Source organism: Amblyomma americanum, chromosome 5 (genome assembly GCF_052857255.1).
Source record: "Amblyomma americanum isolate KBUSLIRL-KWMA chromosome 5, ASM5285725v1, whole genome shotgun sequence".
Taxonomy (NCBI): Eukaryota; Metazoa; Arthropoda; class Arachnida; order Ixodida; family Ixodidae; genus Amblyomma; species Amblyomma americanum.
Genome location: NC_135501.1, coordinates 55,421,292 through 55,437,152, shown reverse-complemented (window position 1 = coordinate 55,437,152; position 15,861 = coordinate 55,421,292). Strand labels below are relative to the sequence as shown.

The 15,861-nt window shown below is 48.0% G+C and overlaps 1 protein-coding gene across 1 annotated transcript in view; it reads right to left on the bottom strand.

Moving 5' to 3' along the window:
* LOC144133891 (uncharacterized) overlaps positions 1–15,861 on the bottom strand; it is a 44,702-nt gene that overhangs the window by 18,007 nt on the left and 10,834 nt on the right. The window contains exon 3 of the mRNA XM_077666955.1: positions 13,634–13,810. Coding sequence (XP_077523081.1) covers positions 13,634–13,810 — 177 coding nt within the window. The remainder of the gene's footprint in view (positions 1–13,633; positions 13,811–15,861) is intronic.

The following is a 15,861-nucleotide window of genomic DNA, read 5'->3' as shown; positions in this document are numbered from 1 at the left end:
CACCTGAGATAGCTTCCCGGTATCTTTTCGAACTGTCCTACCGCGTACTTTCACTGCGCACTCCGTAATTATTGATGTCAGATTATCGTGCATTGAAAGAACATCAAGATCGTCTTCCTCAGTTACAGCTGAATATCTGTTTTGCAGCGCTATCCTAAACTCCTGTGCTTTCCCTCTTACGGCTAACTCGTTAATGGTCTTCTTCTTCACTAGCTTCTTCCGTTCCCTATTCAAGTCTAAGCTAATTCTAGACCTTACCATTCTGTGGTCGCTACAACGCACCTTTCCGAGGACGGCCACATACTGAATGATGCCAGGCTTAGCGCATAGTATGAAGTCGATTCCATTTTTATTCTCACCATTGGGGCTCTTCCAGGTCCACTTCCTGTTTTCTCGTTTGCGGAAGATGGTATTCATGATCCGTAAATTATTTCTATCCGCGAATTCGACTAATAACTCTCCCCGGCTATTTCTAGAGCCTATCCCATATTCACCTACCGCGTGGTCGTCAGCCTGCTTCTTGCCCACCTTCGCATTGAAGTCGCCCATCAATACAGTGTACTGCGATTTTACTTTATTCATTGCCGATTCTACGTCCTCATAGAAACTTTCAACGGTCTGGTCATCATGGCTGGATGTGGGTGCGTAGGACTGCACCACTTTCAGCTTGTACCTCCTATTCAGCCTAATTACTATAGCTGTTACCCTCTCGTTAATACTGTAGAACTCCTCTACGTTGCCAGCTATATCCTTAATAATGAGGAATCCCACACCTAGTTCTCGTCTATCCTCTAACCCGCGATAGCACAGTATGTGTCCGTCCTTTAGTACTGTATACACCTCACCTGTCCTCCTAACTTCGCTAAGCCCTATCACATCCCATTTCATTCCGGCTAGTTCCTCAAACAGCACTGCTCGGCTAGCGTCACTAGCTAAAGTTCTAGCGTTAAACGTTGAGAGGTTCAGATTAAAATGGCGGCCTGTCCGGCAACTCCCAAAGAATAAGGCAACTCAAAAATGACGTCAAGCTAATGAATTCTGAATCCAACCCCCTCGCCGAACACTGCGAGCGCGTCGACCACCGGAAAGCCTTCGAGGAGGTGAGCGTCTTGGCCGTGGAGCCAAACGTGTTCAAGAGGCGACATGTGGATTCATGGCACATCCGGCTCACAAAGGCGGCGATGAATAGGACTCCAGGAACGCTCCCCTCCGCGTACGTTAGTGGACTGCGCCACGTGCTAACAAAGGGAGTGCGAAGGCAGCAATCCGCTGCTGCTGGCACACTTTAGTCACCTTTGAAGAGACCGAGTTGGTCCCGAAACGTTGGGTGAAGTTAAAGATACTGGTTGGCGTCAGTTTCCTCCCAACCAAAAACCTAACAAAGTCCTGTAAACCTGTCCAGTGGCACATACTTTCTTTCAGGACGACAAGAAGTTTTGCATGGCCTGATGAAAATTTTCTTAGCAAGACTTAAGGTCAGAACTTGAAAATGCTGAATCCTTAGCATGACGGCAAATGTTTTTGAACATAAACGAGGTCACCGCCTTTGCAGAGTATTCTGAGTGCCGATTTTGTCTCCATTGAACAGACTGATTGGCTGTGATAATCAAAAATTTCTTAAAGGGTTAGTAACCGTGAGAATAATCTTTTCCGATGTCACTCTACTTCAGCACCAACTGCGGGTCGTGAATGTTATTTTTAATTGCAATTTTTAATTGACTTTGCACATCAGAACGCATTTTAAAATGCAACTAATTTCATTCACAACCAACTTCATGCAAGTATTATGAGCAAAATCATACAGCAACAGAAAACCGTTCTTGCTGGAAGAAACATAGACCCTGATCAAGCCTTGAATTTGACATTATTTCCAAACCATTACCTGGACTTCGGGAAAGCTCGCAGCCAGTGCCGCTAAGCCTAGCGGACTTTCCCGTTCTGTTATGCAGTCACTCGGTCATTATCCTTCTCACGTCACAGATAATGTCAACTCGCTATTTTTTAATGTGCAAAGTCGTGCGCCACATGGTGGCACCCAAGGGAACAAGAACCGCTGGTCCCGAGTTCCTGCTAGAGCGTATGCAAACATTCCTGTTGCAGCATTTTCTTATTTACAGAAGCAGGTAAGCGAACATTTGTAAACAAGATATTCTCCCCGCTGAGGCTTACAAGATGATGTAGGATGAGCGGAACAAAATGAGTAGCTCTGATTTATTTACACAATTGAGAAAACAGAAAACTTTTGACAACTACACGGGTTCTGCTCTTTTAAAAAAACTGATCTGAATAGCGATCACATACGATCTATTCATCTGACTCGTGGGAAACTCCTGCCGCGAACTAGCGTTGAACCTCTTGCTCAATGTAAAACGGCCTAGCTTATCAAGTGTAGGTGAATAGAGAGAGAGAGTGAATAGAATGGCTGGAGCCTCGCGCAAGCGTGCAGCCAAGCCATGTCGGTCTAGACACATGCAGTTGCTAGTGCTGTATACAGCAGGGTGCCCGCCGGGTCAATCGGATTCTGTTGCCTTGAAGTGAATAATTAAAAAATTCACAAAAAGAACGGAACACAGTATTCTAAAAAATGTTTGTTTCTTTAAACCAAATCATTTAGAAAAGTTCGCGGTAAATTTCGCAGCAACTACAAAAGTCCATATTGTAATACCGTATTCACCAGCACATTATATAAGACAAATGTAATGCAGAAAAAAACACCTTTGTATGCATCCCGGTCGGTCACACCAATCTAGTCTTCCGCATCGAGGCAAATACTGCTTCGTGCTTAAACGACACTGGTGGCGCTCAACGTTTAAGAAAATAGCGCGTTATAAAGTTCCAAGGCTTCAGAGCATCTATGGAAAAAGGAAACGACAATTCCATATACCTTACCATTTTAACAAACTACCTGCAAAGGTGTTGGATTGTGATTTTATGAGGGCTGTGAAATCTGGCCTGAAAGCGTAAATTGAAAGTTAGAATGAAAGAAAATACTGAGTTGCTTTGTAATTTTATCTTGTTATTGAAACTTGTGTTCCGTGCTTTGCTTGTAGATTTCCTTTGCTTTACATTATTATCAATTGGTGGTTGGATGACTGAACTATTGCACTGTATCAACTTTGTTTTACTTTTTTTTCCTTTTCCATTGAATGAAAATTGTGTAAATTCAGCATTTTGTAATGACCGCGCATTTTTGTAACTGCCGTGGCCCGCCCACAAGGTCTTGCGCTTCTGCGGGCAAACGCTATTTACTGCATGTGTATAGATATTTCAGTAAAGTGTGTGTGTGTGTGTGTGTGTGTGTGTGTGTGTGTGTGTGTGTGTGTGTGTGTGTGTGTGTGTGTGTGTGTGTGTGTGTGTGTGTGTGTGTGTGTGTGTGTGTGTGTGTGTGTGTGTGTGTGTGTGTGTGTGCGCGCGTGTGCGTGTGCGTGTGCGTGTGCGTGCGTGTGTGTGTGTGTGTGTGTGTGTGTGTGTGTGTGTGTGTGTGTGTGTGTGTGTGTGTGTGTGTGTGTGTGTGTGTGTGTGTGTGTGTGTGTGTGTGTGTGTGTGTGTGTGTGTGTGTGTGTGTGTGTGTGTGTGTGTGTGTGTGTGTGTGTGTGTGTGTGTGTGTGTGTGTGTGTGTGTGTGTGTGTGTGTGTGTGTGTGTGTGTGTGTGTGTGTGTGTGTGTGTGTGTGTGTGTGTGTGTGTGTGTGTGTGTGTGTGTGTGTGTGTGTGTGTGTGTGTGTGTGTGTGTGTGTGTGTGTGTGTGTGTGTGTGTGTGTGTGTGTGTGTGTGTGTGTGTGTGTGTGTGTGTGTGTGTGTGTGTGTGTGTGTGTGTGTGTGTGTGTGTGTGTGTGTGTGTGTGTGTGTGTGTGTGTGTGTGTGTGTGTGTGTGTGTGTGTGTGTGTGTGTGTGTGTGTGTGTGTGTGTGTGTGTGTGTGTGTGTGTGTGTGTGTGTGTGTGTGTGTGTGTGTGTGTGTGTGTGTGTGTGTGTGTGTGTGTGTGTGTGTGTGTGTGTGTGTGTGTGTGTGTGTGTGTGTGTGTGTGTGTGTGTGTGTGTGTGTGTGTGTGTGTGTGTGTGTGTGTGTGTGTGTGGTTTTGGCGCCTTAAAGGTACAAGGTTCAGCTGGGATATATTAACTCAGGTTTGTTGCCAGACCCGCACTGCTCTCTTCCTGGTTCCTAATGTTATTCGCGTCGTCTTTCGATGCATAGCCCGCTGCGCTGTCCTTAATGTATTTACAAGCCATTACTTCAGCCTCTAAGTTTCTCTACCATCTGCGAGTGCTGGCAAGATACAGGCATGAGGAATGCTGGTAATGTGCTATTCAAGACCTGACGGTACCTTGCAAATTTGCTCAACTGCAGTTTTATTCTCCTAGAAGCGTTTAAAATCACATGCTCCGGATTACAGCAGAAGTACACTAGTCGCGCATTGTAGACTCCTCAACATTTAATGACGAAGTTTTCTTACTTAGTACTTTGAAGGTGAACTCAATCAGTAAATTAGGCGTAATTTTATACCCAAAGCTTCTCAATCCATATGTCGCTATACCCTGTGTAAACACGCTGCGAAAAATACTAGAGAGGTAATATCTCTTTGCACGCCACCGAAACTGAACTGAATTTTGTCACTTTCCCTCATGTGACCTACCCGCCGTTTAAACCCCGGAGAATACATTCCGAACACTTCTATTTAGACCTCTTCTGCGCCCTATCTACCCTATAAGTGCATGACTGCTGCTGTTTTAAACTAAGCTGCTCTTTTGTGGTAATCTCTGATGGCTATATGCAGTAAGGGTAACTTATATTCTTCGCTATCTGTTTCAACCAATTCCTGAAGTCAGTATGCTCAATTGTCGAGTATTGTTTTTAAAGGCAGTCTGCTTCTTTAGATGATTATTCTTAAAGGTTAATGCAATGCTTTTGGAGATTACGGTTTTAAATTTGCGAGAAATGGATAGTAAAACGATCAGTCAGTAGTTCTTCATGTGCTTACATACACTTCCTTGGGGATTAATATGATGTAGCCCTCTTCGAACCTTCCGGTACGCTCGAGGTAGTGAGCAATTCAGTACAGAGGGTAGCAACTTCACAAACTTAATACCCCTACCGTGATTGAACATACATGTTTTACACCTGTAGCTTTTTTCTATTAGCGCTGTTGAGGGCATCTGGAGAAATGGCACATATCCACAGAGGGTGCTTTGTTTTCTACATCTTTTCTTTGCGCTGGAATATTCAATTTCTCGGCACTGCTGTGTCTGTTGCTAACATCATCATTGAGTTGGCCACACTAACAACCTGTGCATAATTCCTTTTCTATGTTACGCATCTTTGTCCACTTTAGTAACATTATTGTCCTGCTTTACTCCTATTGCAAACATGTGATTTTTACCCACGCCTAATTGACATTTTACAACGTTAGTTACCACGGGTTTCTAGAGCATTCTTATACCTCTCCGTATTACACTTCATTATGTTGTCGAAGGCTTTGTGACAAGCTATCACAGTTTTGAAAAGTTCTGCTCCATGCGTCAGCTGGAAATCTTTCATCCTCCAGTGTTTCTTAATCACACGTTTCGTCTCGTGCGACAGTGTGCTAGTGTCCTACCTAGGCTTCCTGTCCCTTAACTACATTTTACAATCGGTAGTTATATCCGCGAGAAAATAACTGTACGCCGACAACGTCGCAGTCCCAAATTCCAATATTTTCTGTTTTACTACCAACTCGTTTACGTGCTTCTTTCTTACAAGTCCACTCCATTCTCTGTTGATATCCAAGCTAATCTGGGGCCTCACCATTCTGTGATCGCTGCATCTCACCTCTTCGAGCCCCTCCACATACTAACATCTAACATAAACTAACATCTCTCTCGGGCTCTTTCTGGAACGTCTGCCATACTCCTCTAGTTCTACGCCGCCTTGCCTGATTTGTGTTTACCTTGACTTTCAGGTCACGCAAGAGTAGAGTATCATGCATGTATTCACTCCAATTCATACCGATTCTATGTCTTCGGGCAATATTTCAGCCACCTTATCATCATTACGGGAGGCTGGTGCGTAAACCTGTGCAACGTCGAATTTGGTACCTCTCATTATGGTGAGTTATGGAATCTGCCAATCTCTAGTTATTCTTCGCGAAGAGTTCGGCTTTTCCATATTTATCCTTGAATATTCGTAATCCTTGATGTCCTGCTCTCATGTCACCGGTAAATTGCAACATCAGAATACGTAGCCACTTTATAAAAACCTTGATGCGTTATCTGTTCGCCTAAATTCAGACACAACTTAAGTCTGCGGTGATGTTGCGCCCGCATTCAAGAACGGAGCACAGAATTCCTCCACAACAAGAAAGTAGTGCGTTGCTAAAACTTCTCTTGTCACCTAAACAAGCTAAGCAAAAGAAAGAACTCCAGAATTTTGACTCCTGCCTCGTTTAATAAATTAAAACGCTAAAAAGTTGATTTCGTTTATTTGTGACTGGCTGGCGGAGTAATATACTATGACGCGGACTGTGGCCCAGTGTTATCAACTGCTATTTTTTTATGTTGTATTCTACGACAGCTTGACTTCGGCCCAAGTACAACCCATTTATACCACTACAGTTCCTCTAACATCTTGCCGCGCTATAGCTTAACGAAGCACAACCTACATCGGTAAGATAAATAAACTACCTAATAACCAGAATACATCGAGTTTCTCGAACATCAGGGACTATAGCTTGTATGCAAGTCGTGTAAACCATCTTCTTTCGTATTGTTACAGGTTCTATTTACAAATAATATTTACAAGGCAGGTCGAGAGGAGCCTGGTGCACCGGTGGCAGGACACTTGACTTTCTCTTCTACTTCCAGCCGCCGCACGTCTTCTTTATTCCTCAAAGCCCATGCGCAGCACGTGACATTTCCCCGTTCGCAGACGAAGCCCTCTGGGCCAGTCAATCAATCGGGGTCCCGAGAGTGGAATGGCTTCAGCCGTGCGACATGCACGACCTGGGTTGTCCTTGAGCGGCATCCTTGCGTTGATTGGGGAGAGATGACATAGTTGAGGTCATTGAGGCGAGCAACAACGATGAACGGGCCTGTGTAGTGGGATAGCAGGTTTTCTGATAAGCCACGCTTGCGTAGGGGCGTCCACAACCATACAACGTCACCGGGCAGGTAGGAGACATCCTTGCGCCGGCGGTCATAACGCTGCTTAGAGCGATGCTGTGATGCCAAGGTGCGTATCCGGGCAATCCGACGGGCTTCTTCAGCGCGACATAGAGTGTTGGCAATAGAAGGCTCGGTGTCGAGAGAGAAAGGTAAGATGCTGTCGAGGGAGCTTCGAGGCGGACGGGCATAAAGAAGGAAGAATGGGCTGTAACCAGTTATTTCATGCCTCGACGTGTTATAGGCGTATGTAATGAAGGGGAGCACGTCGTCCCAGTTCTTATGGCGGGAATCGACATACATGGCCAGCATGGTCGTGAGTGTCCGATTGGTACGTTCAACCAGTCCATTAGTCTGGGGGGGGGTACGGCGTCGAGTGGCGAAAATGGCATGAACTAAGACGCAGAAGCTCTTCCACAACGTCTGCCGTAAACTGGCGACCGCGGTCACTGATAACAACTCGAGGAGGTCCATGCCGGAGGATGACAGCACGAAGAAGGAAGAGCGAGACCTCAGCAGCGGTGGCGCAAGGTAGGGCGGCGGTCTCACAGTAACGGGTGTCGTGATCAACGCACACTATAATCCAGCGGTTACCGTTGGACGAGCGGGGAAACGGGCCGAGCAGATCGAGTCCAACTTGTTCATATGGCGTGCTTGGAGGTGGCAAAGTATGCAGGCGTCCAGGCGGAGAAGTCGTGGGAAGCTTGAACCGCTGACACTGCACGCAGGTGGCCACGTAGCGCTGAACCATGTGACGCATTTTTGGTCAGTAAAAACGTTCTTTGATGCGGTTAAGGGTCCTGGCAAACCCCAAGTGCCCAGCCGTGACGTCATCGTGCATTGCCTGCAGAACAGAGGAGTACAGAGCAGCCGGAACGACGAGGAGAAAGCGCGCACCACCAGGCGAGTAATTCGTTCTGTAGAGTAAACCGTCGCGAACGCAGAAAGGGCTTGCGGATGTCGGGTCACGGGCTTCGGCAAAAAGCGGCGCCAAGTGCTGATCCTTGCGTTGTTCCATCTGGAAAGTGCCAAGATCTGGAAACTCTTGGGAAACGGCAGCGAGATAGTCATCGAAGTTTTCATCATCGGAAGTAGTAACCGGGAGCGGCAGCCGCGAGAGGCAATCTGCGTCGGCGTGTTGGCGGCCACTTTTGTAAGACACTTTGAAGTTAAACTCTTGGAGGCGTAACGCCCAGCGGGCCAACCGACCGCAGGGGTCGCGTAGATTGACCAGCCAGCACAGAGAGTGATGGTCTGTGACGACTGTAAAAGCACGTCCATAAAGGTACGAACGAAACCGTTGTACGCCGAAAACAACGGCGAGACACTCTTGCTCTGTTACAGTGTAATTGCGTTCCGACTTGCTGAGGGTGCGACTTGCATAAGCGACAACGTGTTGATTGCCCTCATGGCGTTGGATAAGCACAGCACCCACGCCGATGCCGCTGGCATCAGTGTGGAGTTCAGTCGGTGCTGTCGGGCAGAAATGACGCAATATTGGCCGCGAGGTGAGGAGAAACTTGAGCTGCCGGAACGCGGAGTCGCATTCGGGAGTCCAGTGGAAAGGGGTGTCTTTCTGCAGGAGACTTGTAAGCGGGTAGGCTAAATCAGAAAACTTGGGAACGAAACGCCGAAAATATGAGCAAAGTCCTAGGAAACTCCTGAGCTCTTTCACTGATTTGGGTTCTTTGACACTGCTTACAGCTTCAACCTTCTGCGGGTCGGGTCTGAGGCCATCCTTGTAAACGAGATGACCAAGCACAGTAATTTGGTGTTCACCGAAGCGACACTTCTTCGAGTTCAGCACGAGGCCCGCTCTCTCTATGCAGTCTAGGACAATGGCTAAGCGGCTGTTATCTTCGGCGAAGGTCCTACCAAAAATAACAACATCGTCCAGATAACACATGCAAACTTGCCACTTCAGGCCACGTAAAAGCGTATCCATAAATCGTTCATAAGTGGCAGGAGCGTTGCAAAGGCCGAAAGGCATAACATTAAATTCATACAACCCGTCAGGTGTCACGAATGCTGTCTTCTCTTTGTCTTGCGGGTGCATCGGGATCTGCCAGTACCCGGACCGTAGATTCACCGAGGAAAAGTAGGAGGCTGAGTGGAGGCAGTCAATGGCATCATCAACGCGCGGGAGCGGGTAAACCTCCTTCTTTGTGACAGTGTTAAGCCGGCGGTAGTCGACACAAAATCGCCAAGTGCCATCTTTCTTTTTGACAAGGATCACTGGAGCAGCCCACGGGCTTGAAGATTCCTGAATGATGCCGCGGTGCAACATGTCACGGACTTGTTCATCGATTATCTGACGTTCGGAAGGCGAGACGCGGTATGGCTTCTGGCGAATCGGCTGTGCAGATCCAGTATTGATCATGTGATGGGTACGGGAAGCTGGAATCGGCGGTGGTTGGTCGCGAGCAAAGTCAAACACGTCCGCATGCTTCATAAGAACGGCCACTAGTACCTGGCGGTCGCTAGTGGGTAGGGATTTGTTGACCATGGCTAGGAATTGAGAGTCGCTCAGATCGCGGCGTCTAGTTGGACGAGACACGTTGTCAGTGATCGCGGCAACTGGTACAGAAAAACGTTCTTCAAAGCCAGCAAGTTTTAAACCACATGGCAATACTGCAGGTTCGTTGGAATGATTGACAGTCCAAAGAGTGGCATGGCCCTTGGTCACATGGACGACGCTGCGTGGTACTAGCACACTTTTCTTTGCACAGTTAAGGGAGCAAGGTTCCACCACAGCATCGAAGGCATCAGAAATCGTGCTCGAGGACACAACGGGAACGAATATGGCAGACATTGCTGGAACGACGGTATCTTCAGAGACAGAAAACACTTGGGCAACCACTGTCGAGTCTTCTATGAGAGCTGACCGAAGGCCAGGACTTAACGATATGCCACCACTGCGGAAGTCGAGAGTAGCGCCGCACTGGTGCAAAAAGTCAATACCGAGGATGATGTCATGCGTAGAACGAGGGAGCACCGTGAATTCAGTTCGGAACATGTGGCCAGCGATCACTACATTCACAAAACAAATACCAATCGGAACCAATGATTCTCCCCCTACACCCCGGAATATAACAGCACGATCCCAAGGGAACATTATTTTACGACCCAGACGGTTCTTGAAAGTTGAACTCATTACTGACACCGTGGCACCAGTGTCCACTAAGGCCATGACGCAAATACCGTCCACTAAAACTTCAAGGCGGTTCCTTAACATAACAATGGGCAGAGGAATTGGCACTATCGATGATCCGGCGACCGCACCTCCATCGGCCGCACACGCTAGTTTCCCGGGGACGGTGAGGAACGACGTTGGGGGGAAGGCGAGCGGCGAGAGCGGTGCGGAGGTGGAGTCAGACTTCGGTCAGAGGCAGGGGAGTCGTTCCGTGGTGGCGCGTAACTGGATGGGCGCTGAGACGATGTGAAGACACGGTCATGAACAGGCGCATTGAAACTCAGGCGAGGGTTCGACCATTGGCGCTGGGAGCGGGAAAACTGGCCCCGGCGACGGCAGAATCTAGAGATGTGACCGATCATACCACAGCGGTAACAAAGTGGTGGGTCGGGGGGGCACTCGGGATAACACTCCTCGTAGCCAGTGTCGAAACGACCATCGTACTCCGGCTGCCGCAGGTGGCGTTGCAGATGAGCTGGCGCCCTGGGGCCGGGGCGGGTGATCCGGGGAGCGTCGCTGTAATCAATGCGAGTAGCACTGGGGGGAGCGTCGCTGTAATCAATGCGAGTAGCACTGGTAGGGGCCTGGGCAGACAAACTCCAAGGGGAGGAGCGGTAGGCGGGAGCCGCCTGAAGAGAACAGCTCCCATACGGGACCTCACTGCGGCGCGCAAGATCTTGATGCCGGGAGAGTTCGTCACGCACGATTTGACGAATGACGTCAGGGAGAGTCGCCGCATTCACAGGCTCGTGGAAATCCACGCTGGCGACGGTGGTGACGTTAGGCAGGCGACCGAACTTGGGAGTGATTCGACGCAGTTTTAGAGCTTCAAAGGTGCGGCAGTTCTTGATGATATCCGTGGGCGAGTCTTAATTTTCTTTACTAATAAGAAAGCTGTAGACGTCCTCTGCGATGCCCTTGAGGAGATGAACAACGCGATCTTCGTCGGACATACTGGGATTAACGACTTTGCACAGCTTCAAGACCTCTTCTATGTAAGCCGTGCAGGTCTCTCCAGGCACTTGCGCTCTCTGAAGCAAAGACTGCTCAGCGCATTTTCGTTTGGCAACAGTATCCCCGAAGCAGCTGCGGAGCTCTTCCATGAAGCGGTCCCAACTTGTTATTGATGCCTCATGGTTTTCGAACCAAGTTAGCGCGGTGCCATCGAGAAAGAAGACGACATTGGCCAGCTGAAGAGTGGCATCCCAGCCGTTGTATTTGCTCACCCGCTTGTAATTGGTGAGCCAATCATCCACGTCTTCGCCAGCCTTCCCGGAAAACGTCCGCGGCTCACGGTAGTGCTGCCAAGCGGGCGTTGCGGCGCCGGTCGGACGTGCGTCGGCTTCCTTGGGCATTTGCACGGGCAACGGTGGCAATCCAGCGATTCTTCGGCTGCAGCGGTTGCGAGAGGGATCCGTGGTGATCGACCCAGCACCTCCACCACACTGTTACAGGTTCTATTTACAAATAATATTTACAAGGCAGGTCGAGAGGAGCCTGGTGCGCCGGCGGCAGGACACTTGACTTTCTCTTCTACTTCCAGCCGCCGCACGTCTTCTTTATTCCTCAGAGCCCATGCGCAGCACGTGACAGTATCAATTAGGCATTTTCCTAGAGGTCATGGGGGCGCCACCAAAATCAGATATCATATCATTACTTCCCATTGCCCCCCTGCACCCTTCCGTCACTACTGCGTTTAAAAAACGCATTTCGAGATGGATATCAAAGTTCCTCGCCTACAGGCACAAATTCCCCCTGCGACTGCAGCCAGTGGTAAAGTTTGCCCCAATGTTATGTTAGCGACTGCAATCATAATGTTCAATTCAAGTCTAATCAGCCTTTATCAAAACCGCCATGATGAACTAAATTGGACATTGTCCTCATAACCTCATTCAACAGTGCGCAGTAGTGCATGAGTTGGTTTTTGTTGCGCTCTATATATAGGTAACTTGTAGAAATACGGGGCGGACCAGCCTTCCGCCCCTGCCGCACTCCTACTCCGCGGATGCAGCGTTCCTGCTCGCTAACCGCGGATGGGGTTCGTGCTCGAGAGACAAAGGGAAGGGGCGGCACAGCGTGAGCACTCATATGCTATTTATTACACTTGCGATTAATACACAGAGCGGGCCAGCTAGCTACAAAACATCAACGAGGCATTCCTCGGAAGTAGAAGGCAACGTATGAAGGACTTCCGACTTACCGGCCGGTGCAGGGGCACGACTTGGAAAGTATCGGCGGCGAACATTTGTATGCGCCGACAATGGCGGCCGGGTTTTCCCGTGCGCGCCGCATTCTTGGGGCAAAGCCATTCCCTAGCATTTGCTGGGGAAGGCGACCAGAACGCGCGTTTGCTGCGCTATTTCGCTGCCTGGAACCAGAGGTCCAGTGGCAAGGAACAATGGATCCCCGTGCGCCTGCCGCGGAAGGTGACGAAAGCGTGCAGCTCCAACCGCTTGTAACGCTGGCCGGATGCCGAAGAGACTCTAAGTTCAAGTGTCTCTCCCCTCGCGGGAATTAGCGGCGGCCCGCGAAGATGCGCGCGCCAGCTCTGGCAACCACCGCTCTTGCCAGTATTTCGGCTGCCGCATTTCGCTGAGTGGCGTTGAGCTGGCGCGCTGTTTTGACAAGCTGCACTTCATTCGCAACCATGACAAATTGATCGACTGGGCTAGCAAGACGGCCCAGGCCATTGAAGAATTTGACAAAGGGCCGCACTTGCACCATTAAATCGCAGCCATGGGTCAGGAAGATAAACCAGTTTGACCAGCGTTGCCAAACGCTTTAAAATAATCTGGCAACAGTGGTACACCCAGCGCGTCGTCTGCTTTTTTGGTCCGTCGCATCCGCTTGACGTCATCGGATCGCAGGCCAGTTTTTAGTGGCGAATTAACACGTGATGCGCGGGCCGCGGGTTAACGGACCGTCGTGTGAATCGGCCATAACCTACGAGGTGGCGCTCCCGTCGCCGTTCTCTTTCCCCCATGAGGGAGACTTCCCTCCTTGCCCAACCGGAGTTCTCCTGACTGCCTACGATGAAGATAGGCCGCGTCGAAATGGAGGGGGAAACAGGTTTCCACAAACTTTTATACGCTCTCCCTACCGAAAGGGACCCTTTTTATTATCCTACAGCGCCTACTCATGAACGTACATCTCCTTTATATCCTTTAGAGTTGTTTCTTACAGTCACTTGCATCCGACCTCACTGTTTTTTAAGAGCGCTGGAGGGTTCGTACCAGTCGAAGATTGAATGGCCTATTTTGAATCGCGCCCCTTCTTCTATCAATATATCAGAGGACATAAGAAAACTTACGTCCAAGACTTTTTTAGAGGATCCAGGACTCATGAAGTAGCCAAACTTGACGAGAGTTGGGAAGCCGTATTCGAGAGACAACTGCGTGATCCGGTCCGGGATGTCGAAGTTTGGGTCTGAAGTCATGTTGGATACGTCGAGGCCAAGCTTGGAGAGGAAACCTTTCAGTGATTCAACCTGTGCGTAAAGCAGCAGATGCGCGCAGACATTCGGTTGGTATACAAACAAGTTATCTCTAGATTCCCATCTACGCAAGCATTAGCTTATGCACGCAGATGCGGGAAAGAATGGCGTCACTATATTAATGCTTAGGAAGACACCCGCATCTCTTCTTTCCCAATTTGAAGCTTTCAAGCGTTCTGTTAAATGTATGGGATATTTTATTCAAAGCCTGAAATGCTCCGCGTTTTGTAGCAAAAAAATTTTAGCTCGATCTGAGGAAATAAGGACGGACAGCTTCCTGAAGCCGGTCTCATTTAATGCGTCCAAGCCTGAACCTGCGACGGCGCAGGCAAGTACCACATACAGGGTGTTTCAATATATTAGATACGGTTTTTTTATGAGAAGCCGTGAAAGATACAGCTGTGCAGCCTGTGCAGGGTGATTATAAGGCATGGCGGGCATTGTTTACGTCATAGAGTGCAACTAAAAGAAGAGTGTTAACTGAAATAAGCTTTAAGTTGTTGCCGCGCGGTACTTAAACACGAGGGCTTAATACAAAGAACGGGAAGACAGGACAGGTAACATGCGTGAGCTTTCATATGTTTATTAGCGGTGCTGCTCTTTTTATACGTGCACATAACAAAAAACAAATATATAAAACGAATGAAAAACAAAACAAGATGAGAAGTGCAATTCATGACACCGAAACCCGTGAATCACCGCTTCCCATCGCGCTGCTTGTCAACAATGCAATCTCACTCTGCGTCAGCGCTACCGTGGAACAGGCTGGGGCCATTGCGTATACTTCGAAGATTAATCTTTCAGTCCGGGCTATGACCAGCCCGATTATAGTGGTGTCCCAGAATCTTGGCAATCATTTTTTGCAATGAGTTGCATGCTTCGCGAGATTACTGGGGTGGTTGATATTGTTGCAGTTTCCTCGGTGCTCTCCCATTGTTATGTTATGCATCTTTCGGTGTGACACTCGTATCTTTTGCCCCAAGAGAAGGGGGTGTTGTATCCAACGCACTATCACGTTTCATGAACTTCGGTTCCTCATGCTGACTCTCTTCTTTCTATTCCCTAAGTTAACTTTTCTGCTCATTGAAATTAGCTTTTAAAGGGCTGAAAAAACGAGTGTTTCATGCTTCGCTGCAATCCTGTTAAGCTGATGCGATGCCTTGTGTATATAAGGTGCAACAACAGACATCGCCTACAGACAACTATAAAACCGCCCTAAACCACAGGCCACTATAACACCTCAAGGGTGAAAAACCAACTAGCCGCCTTTGCAGCATTGCATAAAATTTACTAATCAATTTTTAATATTGGTTTTACGGCACAAGATTATTTTCAGAAATTGAAGGCCTTCGACATAAAAGGCAAACTCAGTATATAAAATTTCTGAATCAGCCTCGTGCTTCGGGATATGCAGCGTAGAAAATAGGTGTTTTAGAGCTCGTTAAGTTGGCTTTACCTCGCTACATTATCGTAAAATAGCGGTGCTGCATGTCTAATAGCAATGGCGACCACGTCGACATCATCTGCGGACTAGCAGACGTAAACTTCGTCTGCATTTCATTCAATTAAATAACATCCATTTTATCAATATACAACGTGAGAAAGCCAGCTTGAAGAGTTCTCAAAAGTGTTCTTTTTCTTTCACGTTCGTTGTCTCGAAGAGTGATGACGATTCTAGAATTTTGAAAATTGTGTTGCCTTGTGTTGTGTTGGGTTGGGTTTAGTGGCGCATAAGCATCTAAGGTTACAGTGCGCCGAACTCAAGGTGTAGAAAATTGCTTTGTGCAGGATTTCATAAAAAGGTGTAAAACAACGTTGGTGTAAAGAGCCTATAGGAATTATTTCGTGCTAACCAGTGAGGAAAAAGTGCAAATCTTAGAAATGGCAAATGGCACAAGCTTTACGAAAGTTTGGGTAACGTTAGTTCAAAAACTGTGCTCGCCTTTGATTTCGCGGCCTTTATTGCCGCAATATAAATTTGTACCCTAAAATTGAAAATAAAAACTTATTGAGTTAATTTTAGGCAATTATTAGTCTTTTCATTA